This window comes from Larus michahellis, chromosome 4 (assembly GCF_964199755.1).
Source record: "Larus michahellis chromosome 4, bLarMic1.1, whole genome shotgun sequence".
Lineage (NCBI taxonomy): Eukaryota > Metazoa > Chordata > Aves > Charadriiformes > Laridae > Larus > Larus michahellis.
In genome coordinates this window covers 30,567,587-30,580,602 of record NC_133899.1, presented here as the reverse complement: position 1 = coordinate 30,580,602, position 13,016 = coordinate 30,567,587, and the positions used below count along the sequence as shown (strand labels likewise).

Genomic DNA, 13,016 nt, shown 5'->3' with positions numbered 1-13,016 from the left:
GGATACTGGCTTCATGCAAGAAAAACAAGTAGTTTCTTGGCCCACCGTCCTGCCTGCTGCCAAACCACCCTAGCAAGCTTTAGAGGAGAGAGGTCCAAACTGCCTGTGACTGAGACTTTTGCAGTTTCCTCTTGTGGCATATGATACAATGACAGAAGATATGCAGGACAGCTAATCCACAGTGAATATGCCGCTCTGTAAGCAACAACTGATCTTATTAGCAACCTTAAGGTAATAAAAGAGGACATGTACGTCAGCTAGATACTTGATTTAAGGTAAAGCACTTAACGGAGGAGATGTGGTAATGACCCTGCTGGATTTGTTCAGTTCTGTTGGTTACTGTGAAGGTACAGAGACATATCAGCAAATTTGCAGTCTCATATGAATTAGCATCATAGAAAGCAGCTTCCTCTACCTGTTGTTCCAAAAGGACCAGGCAGTACCTTCAATTGTTTTATCAGGAGAGAAGACCACAATATTCCTGGCAGGTATTTAGCAACTCTGCACTCTCCTAAATGTAAAATTAGTCTTACCTGCTTGATGCAACTCTGCAAACCAGCCTGAAGGATTTAGCCCAATTCCATAGGCTAATACTGGTCACTGACACTGGTGTAAAGTGCAAAGCAGCTGCCTCTGCCCCTTTACATTGATGGTACCTTCCACCACTGCAGCTGAGAGGAAGCCAACATATGACACAGCTCTCGCTTTCTTTAACAACCTCTTTTCAGAGCTCTGCACCCAAGTTCAACCCTGTATGCAGGAGGCATCTGGCTCCCAAGCAAACAACAGCTACATAAATCTTCCTGCTTCTGGTTCTAATGCCATTAATTGGTACTCAAACATGTCATATTCCATTAACTGTACAGCATTTTCTTGTGCTATCATGGGCTGGCAGAAATTTACCCAGGAGACCTAATTGTCCCTCAACCCTCTCCCCGGCTCCTGTCCCAGCACTCAATTTGGATCCAGTTGGTTATACTGCTCAGCAGTGCCTGTGGCTCCCCAGGGCATGTAGCTCATCAAAGACAGGCAACTCAGGAGTCCTTCTCCCTGGTGAGATGGGATGGTATAGGCTCTGTGTTGAGCACTGAAGGGAAGAACCACTAGAAGAGCCAGGCCTGAGGAAGAGTCTGAGCCAAACATCTATGCTGTTGCACTGCTAATTCTGCATGACCTCAGGCCGCTCGGGAGGAAAGCAAGGCTAGATTGCTGCACTGTCCCTGACCGTATCCAGTGGCAATTTATTCTCTGTGTATTCTATGACATTCTCCACTAGTGCTTTGTAAATGTCTCTCTGATGACTTGCAAGAGATGCACATAGTGGGACCATCTGACGCTGCAGCTGACCTGCTGAGACCACAGCTTACTATGCTGCTCAGCTTCATCTCTCTGCTCCCCTGTACTCCTTCCTCTCTCTGTACTCACCTGTTCCCTATCCTGAAGTTGCATTACAGAAAAAATCATGGGTTGCAAGACATTTTTCTTCAGTGTGCATATTGGATAACAGGTAGGTGAACACAGCCAAGAAGTCCAACGCAAAACCAAGGAATATTCAATTATAAATAAATCTCTTCACTACTGGCAGCACATCCAATAAATTTCGACAGCAACAGTTTTAGAATCCAAGTGGGTTTTTTTTGTACACACACACCACCCCACCCCACCCAATAATATTATTTTGGCTTAGAAATCACTCTAAAATTCAAGTTACGGATATTACCATAAATACGTGGGTCTTTATCTACTAGCGTTACTAGAAACAACAGTCTCAAAGACAGCATCACTGTGATACTGCAGGCTTCTATTTACTTTCTAGTAATTGCCATTATAGACACACCATTGAAATGAAGTAATTTAATTTGCTACGTATTCTGGATAGAATGGGGCATTTGTCAGTCATTTAACCACCCCTAATACTCTTAAGTCATTCATCTCAACCTTGAGCTAAACAGCCAGAGAAGAATAAAAATCTAACAGAAGTTCACATTAGTGCAGTGTGTAAATAGGAAGGCAACCTTGTCCAGATGTTCACATTGGCTGATCTGCTCATTGCAGTCAGTGGACACAGAGCCCAAGGTAAAGAGTAGGGTTCTACACTGAAGTAACAGGTGAAATGATGAAAAATTCGAGCATCCTTCTTGAGCACACTTATCTTGTGCAGAAGTCACAGGGAACTGCCATTTCTCTAGCTATAGCTCAAAGAAAAATACAGAACAGACTAATTACAGCCATAAAAGCCTTATACTTGCAACAACCATTCTCAGATGCATTTCTGCACACTGCAAGTATTCTTGCAAATTATCTGCTCTTTGCATGACAGAAACCTCATGAACTCTTTTGAGATGCATCCTGAAGAGACTGTCCAGAAAGACAGGCCTCCTGGGAGCTGGGTGGGAGTGCACAGCGCAAGCCACCAAGCCGGGGGACAAAAGCTCCCCCAATGTCCAGGAAACCAATCACCCAACACACAGTGAATGAACAGCAACAAAAGTCCAAGTGCAGCAGAGGAAATGAGCTCCTCCCAGTTACCCAGAAGGTGGAAGAGGCTGCAACCACTGTTGATTGAATTCTTCCTCAACAAAGTGTAATTCTCAAGTTATTTGGTCAAACAGGGAAGACTTACTTTTTACTGAATAAAGGCCTAACTATCTGTAGTTCACTTCCCAATAAGAACTCACCTGCCACCATTCAACATGCCCCCAAAAGCAAAAAAAAATAGTAATAATTAAAAAAAAAAATCCAACAAATATAACCAGTAGTCTAAAAAAAACCCAAGAAACTCAAACATCTCTTGTACTGTGCAATGGGCCAAGCTTAAAAGATATCCTGATTCAAAACAGTGCTTAGACACACACATAAGATGGCTGGGATAAGCCAAACAAAGCCAGTTTCTAAACGTCTTAATCTTTACACCAAAATAGAAGTGCCAGAAAAAGAACAAAACTAGTAGATTATAACTAAAAGCTGCCTGCAAAAGTGAACAGAAGGACTAACTGACCTGACTCGAGATTGGATTTGGGTCTTAATACCCTCAATGAAATTGCTCGCATCGCGTTACAAGAGAAATGCATTAAGCTGTTTTAGGCTGAATCATTGCATAGCCCCACAAATACACAGAATATTTTGTAGTAACTACTAAGGAAATATCTAGCAATAGAATACACTTCCAGGTTCACTGAAATGTGTTCACACAACAAAGAATTGCAAATGCCTGCCAATTGCATTGCATCAGCTGTCAAAATGCTGCAGGAAAACGTATAGGGAAGCTCAAATAAGGTAATAACTAACTCTCAAATTTTAGTGTCTGAAGAAAGAAAAACATTCTGACATATATTCCAAACTTCTCCTTCACAAGCACAAATGTCATCAGCAAAAGATACTACATACATTTCTTGTTAACTGAAGAGGAGCTGGAATTGCCCTGCCTGCAGATAGGATTGTTTACAACCCAGTAAGGCAAATGAGATGCACAGACCCGGAAACCTTTGTTCAGTAAGTTGCAGCAGGAGCTTAAGCATGTGAGCGACAAAAGACCCCATTTAGAGAGGTGATGTCAAAGGCAAATTTTAGGCCTTTGTATAAAATGCAAGGATGTTTCTCTGTACAGCGCCCGGCCCTGGTACAATGACAGGAAGCCCCCGTGTTCGTGGGTTGTGTTAGCACAGTGAGCAGAGCAAACAGCGGGTTTGCCGGAGGAGGATTTTCTCGCATTACCCTGCCTGAGAGTCCAAAGGGTTGTCGTCACAGATCTCCACCGTCTTGGGTGCAAAACCCCCGAAACACAGCTGATTTTAAGGGAGAGGCCCCTGAGCACTATTCCTACTGCTAACGCGCCGCATCTCCCACTCATCCACTCGTCCAAGGCGAATTGCAGGGAGCCACTGGCGCATCGGCGCTGCGGTGCCCTCCCCCCCACCGCCCAAGGTCCTGCTGCGCCAGCGATGCCTGCTCCAACAAAACCCACCCCGACCAAACCCCCGGCCGCTTACCAACATGGCACTTACGGTTTGAAAGAAAAAACCATTCCTCAGCTTGCAAATCCCAAGCTGCAAGGGGGACCGTCTGTGCGACCACGGCAGGCATGGAAGAGGAAACCCCTCCTCCACAGATGCCCTATTTATTCACTGCTTTAGCATCCCGAGCAGGGGGGGGGAGGCTCGCCCGTCCTCCTCCCCGACCCCCCGAGCTGGGGAGCCACTGTAGCTCTCCCCCGTTTTAACCCCTACGTTTTGGGTTGGTATTTTACCTGGCAAATGGCCGCATCCCTCCTCAGAACAAAACCACCAGAGCTTTATTCTGACACAAGAGAATTAGCACGGGAAGAAGCGCACGCTGAGTGGCCGCCCGCGGCTGGTGACAAAAAGGTTGCAGGCTGGAGGCTTCAGCACCGAAAAAGGTAGATGCGGTGCTCATTTCTCGTGCGAAAGAGGGACTGGAACCTCAGACCCAGATGATTTGCAGGAGTCAATTTGAAGCAAACACAAAAAAACCCCGAGAAAACGTACATCCACGCACAGGCACCACGCACACAGATGTATCCTTACTTCCCCTGCGTTCTTCCTTCTCGCCTTTACCATTATAGATACCAGCTATTTAAGTACGAATTAAGTCTCCCACACACTAACCTGTCCTCCCTTTAACCTTCCAGTGCAGGGGGAAAGCTGCCAATGCAAGTAGCCTGTTACGCAGGAGGACAAAATAACCCCTAATCTTCATTTATGCTATCATTTGTTTATGGAAAAACACGCTGTCATGATTTTTGTGTGTTATGACTGCCAGAGATCACGGGGTGGGAAAAAAAGGGCGGAAGTCAAAGAACCTTGATTTAAAAGTCACTCCCCACCCAGACAACATCAGGAAAAAAATAAAGAAGTTATGATAATCCCACCAAAAATGCAAGGAATGATTTTGAAATCAAAGGCTTTTCAGTATTCAGGTAATCTTCCGCAGACCTGTATTGGCTTGCCAATTGCTCACATTCGACACACGTCAGGATAAAAAGTGGCTGGGAAGACACCACACACTGTGAGAGGGCTTCGAACGTCTGCTCAGGTAAATCATGGCCAGTCACCTCGACAGTTTAACCTGAGTACGGTCCAGGGAGGTTCAAAAATCCATTTGAAATGTTAGGTCTGAGAAGGCAGGGAAATAACCTTCCCAGCTTGACAGGCAGACACCGGGAACGGCAAGAGCGTGCAGAAGGCAAGGACTCCCCTTGTGCGACCAGCTCCCCCCTGCTCCCGGCACACCTCAGCACACATTGCATAACCAAAATAAACCCAACCATCCTGCCTGATACGATAATCAATTCCGTCACAGCTTTTGCACTGAAGAGAAACGTAATCCATAAAGGACAGGGAACCTGGAGAACACGGAAAGAAAGCAGGCACTTTGCGAGTGAGATTTCAAATGTATAGATTTTTTTTTTTTTGCACCAAAATAATTACAAGAATGAGATTTTACACTGGTACTGCCACAAACCAGTATAATTCTGCTGAACATAGCCACATCATTCACCCGGGGGCCTCACTGCAGCATACTTTGCTTCCCTTGCCAGGCAATACCAATCTGCCGCAATTTAAAAAGACCTTTGGACTTGGAGTGCACCCACACGGACTGTGGGCTGCCTGTCCGCAGCTGCGACAGGGTAGGACAGCACACCAACGCGTGGTGCCTGACGGTCTGCCCTGTCAAAAGGTAAGCAATGCGGTGGAAAATAAATAGAGATCAGCTGAGAGGCGGTATGAACTCACTCACTCCCCATAACTACCAAGCTGGGGCCTGCTGCCACTGGAGCAGCTATCAGGGCAGCCCAGCCATAGCGAGGGTGCAAGGAGCAAGGGGAAGCACAGAGCCACAGCTCACTGGAGCTCCCCAAAAGAAAGGAGCCCCTGCACAGCACAAGGTGGTGTCACTGGAGACCTTCAACTCCCTCCTGTTTTACTGCAACCTCAGCAGTTTCGGGCTGTTCGGGAATTTCAGCCGGGGCATGCAGGAAACCAGCTGAAAACACCTTGAATCTCCCAAATTAGATGTGGGAAAGATAGGGCTGGCTTTCGTTGTGGCAGTTTAAGACTCCTGGACTCTGCAATGAGAGCTGTAAGGTTGCAAACACAGGGAAAAGACCTAGTTGCCAAGGATTCACGTCTAAAAGAATTAGAAGGCACATTTGGCCTTGCTAGCTTACCTGTATTTTCATGCTGTCATTAAAGACCACAGTCATTTGAGCCCATTCCTACATACACAAAAATACGCCTTTCTCCACAAGGCTGAAAACATGGACCTGACCCACCAAGTAAGAAAATACATCACACTGTGCCTACAGCCAGAGCAGCTGAGAAACGGCATCCCCCTTCCACAGCTTCATGGCATTGGTTGCAGGATGCTGGGAGGTACAGAAATGCAACAACTGTTACTGCAGGGACCAGCCTGCAGACCCAAAACTGCAGGAGGCAGCCCCCTGTGAAGCTGGTGGCTTTAATGAAGGCTCAAGCACCATCCGAACATTTTGCACAAGCCCAGGCAGCGCAGGCACCCTCCCGCGACACATGGGTGCTCCTCCAGTCTGCCAGCTGGCACAGTGCAAACACAGAAACGCAGAAAGAAAACGCTTCCCTGCTGGGCTGGGAAGCAAAGCGTAGAGTTAGTATCAGTGGTGGATGAGCCAGAGAAGGACACCGAGGGACATGGCTGTGCACAACACAGTTCATCGGCAATTCTTGCTAGTTAATGCATGGCCAGGGAATGCTGCTCCAGACATGCTGGGGATGCAAATCCCACTCCATGGGGTTTTGGCTGCCTGTGACCCGCGTGCAGCCTCTGCGCTCTCTCTCCTACTGTTTCAAGCCTTCACTTGGGTGTATGTGCAAGCACGCAGTGGTTTCTTCTGGCAGAGCGCTGCTATGAGGCTGGTGACAAGAGAACAAAAGCAAGAGATTCTCTGTGTCCATTTTTACAGTCAGCACAATGCTCCCTTTCTGCCTGTCAGTATGTTTGCATTCCCTCTCTATCAACAGAGACTTCAGCGTGAAAACCTCCCCTGGTAAGAGTATCTTCCGAGCCGAGCAGAAATTCATTTGTTCTCCTTTCCAGGCATGTTAATATCTTGATGGTTACTTTATCCAATGAGAATTAACATTTTGAGACTTTTCCAAGTTTGCACCAAGCCACTCTCCAGTTGCAATGCATACGGCAAAGCTTTTGTCGCCACACAAGTCGAGCACAGGCATATAATGAAAGTGTTAAGTCCTGCAAGTGCAGCCATATGGCAGATCTGAGCTTGTCACCATGAACTAAGAGAATCACTTCAACGACTAAATGGAGAGCTCACCTAATTTGCCCATCTGTCCCAGGACGTTTATTGGTTTAAAAAGGTGAAATAAACTAACAGGACAAATGCTCTGTATTGATACTTTGGCTCGAGACTGGTTTGGTTTCATGTTGGTATCACACAGACATATACCGGACTACAGAAATAAAATGTTACTTAGGTTGCAGGGTCAACCAGAGACACTAGAAACCACAGAAATGAAACTGCCTATAAATCGCAGTTAGACTTTCTTGTGGATACAGCTTATTTTATACTCTTTAACCACAGGATCATAAAGTGCTTGTCTACTAGGAAGATTCAGCACCCAGGATGGAGGATTGGCTTCAAACACACAGCTATTCAACGTACATTTCCTTACATGTACTTAGTGCACGGCTCTGTAGTTTATTTACTGCTCAATTCTTGGCCTGCCATGAAGACAGCGTGAGATTTGGTCCTTGCCCCTGTAACAGACAGCCACTGGGTGCCAGGGAAGCCGTGCAAGTGGGCTGTGGTGCACCCGCCAGTGCAAATAAAGGCAGCAGCTGGTAATGTGTTTAACAAAGTGCTGAAGTTGTAATACTTGTCAAAAAGAAAAGCTTCAAGCAGTCACAGATTCGGCACCCAAAAACTCAGAAAATTTCCACTTCAATTCACTTGCTGCAGCTACTGATCTGAAAAGCCAGGAGCAAAACCACCTCCTCATTTCATGGAGGTGCTGTGAAAATAAGTTCCTACATGTAGTTTTTTCAGGATCAAGACAAAATTGCCTCCCCACCACAGTCAAAATTCATCATTTCCCTCCATGCCAAACCCTCTAAGGCCCTCCAGCAGTTCTTCCATCCCTTTTACATTCCCCAAGAAATGAAGCTGTGCCCAACAACAAAGTCTTTGTCTGGGTATGCTGCCACGGCATCAGTTGTGCAGCACTGCAGCCTGTTCTCCTCCATAGGGCAGCAGTGGGTGCACAGCTCCTGTACCATGCCCTACAGGCTCCAACCTCCCTGGAGCCAACCCATCCTGTCCACTGAATGAAACTGGTGACGGCGGATGTTTGAGATCCTGTGAAGATGTCTGGATTGTGACGGCTTCAGGCAACAACGCCAACATGAATTTTGCCACCACTCTATTTTCACGTGCTCTTTCAACACAGCTTAAATACAGGTGGGTTTTTTAAGTTTTTGCAAAAGTAAACTGAAAAGGCAGGAGTCAGTGTACCAGCAGGGGGCATCACAACCCATGCTCACAGGTCATCTCACCTCCAGCCCAAGGCTCTTTGCTCTGCTCCACTCCCCCATGAAGAGGCCAAACTTGTGTCATATTTGTCATCAGTAGAACTGCTGCCTCCTCCCCATCGCCTGAGCTTAAGAGAGGCTACACAAAAGCACAGGAGAAGCCTCCCCTTTAGTGCCCTAAAGCACACCTGCGACTGAGGTTGAAATTTCAGTCAACTGAAGTCTAATTTAATTCCACCAATGTTCAGATCTCAGCAGCAAGCCACCACCAGTGATCTCGAAACAAGGCTGCAAGTCGCAAGGTTGTAAACAGGGCAAAATAAACTCTTAGGACCATACTCGGATTCTATTGTCAGTGTCTAGCCTAGTGGTTATTAATCACTGAGCAGCTGAGAACAGCCAAGCTGTGAGCCAAGCCCAAGCAAGGTGGATGCGCTACACTCATGCTGCAAAATGCTGCAATACGCTGAACCTCTGTTAGCATTAAGTCCAAGAGGACCAGCAGAGCTTACTGGTCTGCCTGATAACCTTGGACCACTGAGGGAAATGCTTAAAACCACGCTTTGTCAGGTCCTCACAGTTCATTACCCTGGTCCCGAACACAGAGACAATGGAAATCACGAGTAGAAGCTGGTATATTCCAGATCTTTTGGGGTAAGAACACAGCAATAGTCATAAGGCATCACACCAACTCCCCAACCAACTCCCCAGTAGCTACAATATCCACTTAGATATGCAACACTGGGAGCTACGCTGATGCAAATCCACATTAACATACCTCAAAGCACCACCATACGCTTCTCTGAAGACGAAGATTTAAGACATACCAGGAAGATAAACAAGTGCTCTGTTGTCACAGACTACTTCAATAGGACTGCCAGATCTCTTTAAATATCCCATCAGTTCTTTAGCGTATCTTCCTAAAAATTACTAGAAATGTGCCATGGTTACCTCAGTTCTAAAATAGTGCATTGTAATCTGCATTTAAAAATTGCTACAATTCAAAACTAACATACATCACAACAGAAATGATCATGTAAGTGTTTTAAAAGTTTTATGTTACCGTAAAGCGCTGTTGTGAAAGTGAAGCTTCTTTCCTACACCAGATCAAATACACAGACATCTTGAGAGGAACCACTGTGAAACTATCTGCAAAGTGTTAGATCTTAAGGCGGCAGCTTCTGCTTAATCATTCATGGCTCATGTGTCACCATTAATTCAGATCTCATTCCTGATTAAGATCCAGCACACTTAGCACTTCATCGTCACAGCACAACCACCCACTTCATCTGCCCCAAATGTTAACTGAGCAAGAGAGCTTCTGCAGCCCCAGAGAGGAGGTGAAACAAAACCTTGGCAGAGAAGTTTAGACCAATACTAATTTGGCGTTAGGCTTATTATTTCTGGATTACTAATAAGCTAAGGCATGCAGTGAGACCAGCTCGGCATCCTCCTCCCAAGCTGTGGTAGAAATTCAGAGATAATAGTGAAATGGGATCGTCTCAGTAAGGCTAATACTAAAATGATCATGATGTTCTTAACTCAGTCAAGTATAAGATGTTTAATCCTTTAAGAAGTAATTGCCTAGACTATGCAGGTTTTTGTTTTAATTTCAACTGATATTGCTTTCCATTTCACCATTATGCAAATGATTCTGAATTTAAAAAATAAACTTGTATGGTCTTCCAGTCGTTTTTAGGAAAGAGAGTGAGTAAAGAAATAGCACTAATTACATACGCTTTTGAATGTAAAAAAGAACACTGTCTGTCTACAGAGACAGGTCAGGAATCTAGTCACAAATTCTGTGCATTCGGATACAGGGTGAGATAGAGGCATGTCTTACACAGGAGGCTCTCCTAATGAGCCAAATAAACACCCACCATACAGCCTTAAAATTAAGTTGCAATTCAACACAAGCCACACAGAAATAACTTAGACTCTTCCTTTTACATAGCTCCCATGATTAAAATTATATTTTATATGAATTCTTACACCCTGCCCTCTACCTTTAGATAAATTAAGATATTTGGTGTCATAACACGCCACAAGGCATAATGAAAAAGCATTAACTTCAGTTTAATTTGATTGTCAATAATAAATTTCAACAGAACTGAAAAGTTGTGTCAGTCTGTTTCTGACAGTTGAGGACACTAGCCTCTGACCTTTATCTCATATAAAATATTGAAAATAGTTTTCTTACCGTGCCCCAATGACATCAAAGAGATGCTGCCAGCGATCATTGATTTTGTTGAGTTTATCATCTATTTCTGCAACTCGGCTCCTGTTGCTAGCCTTGATTAGCTGATCGCCCATTTGTTTCAAGTGAAGCTTATTTTCACTGAACAGGTTTATTTCTTCCATGTAATCCTGAAAAATACACACAAACATTGCTTCATTTCTGGGCAAAACAAAACAAAACAAAACTATCTGTTCCTTTTCCCATGTGTGTGATATGAAGGCTGGTTTGACTTGTCATGGCTGAGGTTTCTACGTTAGAATACAGAACTCTTTCACTTAAAACAAAACAAAGAAAAAACCTGAATGGAAAAGCATTCTCACAATGAAGCCACAATGAAAAAATAAGCAGCTTAAAGAATTACAAGTGCCAGGAGTAAGTACCCTAAAAATAGCAATGTTCTAAATTTGTTTCTGTTTTCCTGATTTAACATTAATTTTTTCAATCAAGATACCTCAAAAGAACACAAATTCAAGTCTAGGATGGCTTTATGTTGCTAGTATTCTTATCCAGAGTAGACCTGGGATTAGATATTGAGACCTTTAAGCCATGGGGAGGAACACCGCAACAAAAAAATGGTCCGGTTTAAAATCAAGCTAATATGAAAGTATAAGAAAGCACTAACTGCACCGACTATCAAAGAGAAAGGTCAGAATTAGGCTTTATTGTTGGTTGTGGTAACTTCTTGTTTGCTTGGCATAAGGCCCACCCTGTCCTTCCATCTTTTCTTTGCCCTCTAACTACCAGTATTGTAACCGCTGACGAGGTGGAGGCGGTGAGCGCAGCAAGACGCTCCCAGGGCGTCACTGATCCCCAGCAGGGAAAGCCCTGAGCAGAGCTGTATGTGCCCGTATGCCCAATAACCCCAACTCTACAACTCACATACATCACACTCCATGCCTAAATGCAGTCAGGTGGCATTTCTGTTTTGCATTATTCTCCAAGTCTGAACATCAAGATGACAAGAATTGAGGCTAGAAAAGATCATCTTCTCACAAAAGCCTGCACGTGCTGGTTTTATATCACGTATCGCTTCCAAGAGGCAAGGAAGAAATAGGAATGGTATCTCTATAACGAGCTATCAGACCGCAATTGAAGAAAAGTGGCATTACTACTTACCTTCTGCAATTTGTCTATCATGTCTTCAATGCTAACATCTGCAGTCTGCAACACTTTGCTTTCCATTTGTACCAGCCAGGAGCACAGCTCCTTATTCTTTTCATTGAACACAATCCAGGCATTGAGCCTGTCCTCGATCTCCTGCTTACGCTGAGAAACCTATGGATAAGCACACACACATTAACTACTGGCAACATCTTTCTCACAAAGGAAACCAGCAATTATGAGCCTTCTAATTTCTAGTCTGCATTTGATCATATTCCATTTTCCAGGAGCAGTGATCAAGTATCTCTAACTTGCTTTTCAAAGCCAGCAAGCAGATTGTTATTACATCTTATTTTGGATAGCGGGGCACAACATTGACTAGCAAACACCAGATTCTCTCCCTCAGAAGAATTAAACTGAGTGGCAGCTTTATACATTATGAGCCTATATAAAAATTGAAATATTACTCAGTGAAAATCTGAAAATGCCAAAGAATCATAGAACATATAGAGTGAATATAAAATATAGAACATAGAATGAATATAAAAATATATAATTACTACATACTGCTCAGTATGGTCTCACATATAACACAAGGGAAATAACACCTAGGTCAGTTCTCATTTTTCTGCAACTGTAAGAGAAACTTTGCAACTACTGACTGCAATTATTTTATCTCTATAAAACCCTCCCTCTTTTCTTTCCATTTGCTCAACAGTTCTTGGAGAACTTCCAAAAAAAAAAAAAAAAAAAAACAGCATCAAGAGTCTATCCTTTTTATTGAAAACTATAGATTTTTTTTGCTCAGAATTACATTTGACAGGACAGATAAACAAATTGTTTACAGACAGGGAAATTAAGGTCTGATACTGCCTGAACCAGCAAAGCTAATATCACCGCTCCAACATCACAGAAAGAAGCAGGGTCACTCTTCTACTAGCTCATGGTACTTATTCCTAGCCTAGAGGTCTTGAATATATATTTGTATTAATTTATGTACTTTGATGGATTCTTGTGCCAAGATGTATGGGACAAAGGAAGTGAAAAATGGTACAAGTTCTACTAAAACAAAACAAACTCACCAGTAAACTTTGCGTAAAAACTGAGCATAACTTTTGCTTGCCTTGGCTGC

The 13,016-nt window shown here is 44.0% G+C and overlaps 1 protein-coding gene across 10 annotated transcripts in view; it reads right to left on the bottom strand.

The window, feature by feature from the left end:
* The window catches only part of SYNE2 (spectrin repeat containing nuclear envelope protein 2), a 196,357-nt gene that overhangs the window by 19,525 nt on the left and 163,816 nt on the right, over positions 1-13,016 (bottom strand). For all 10 annotated transcript variants that reach the window (XM_074583746.1, XM_074583755.1, XM_074583756.1 and 7 more), the window contains 2 exons: positions 11,900-12,058; positions 10,745-10,911 (listed from right to left, as the gene is read on the bottom strand). In XM_074583746.1, coding sequence (XP_074439847.1) covers positions 10,745-10,911; positions 11,900-12,058 — 326 coding nt within the window. The remainder of the gene's footprint in view (positions 1-10,744; positions 10,912-11,899; positions 12,059-13,016) is intronic.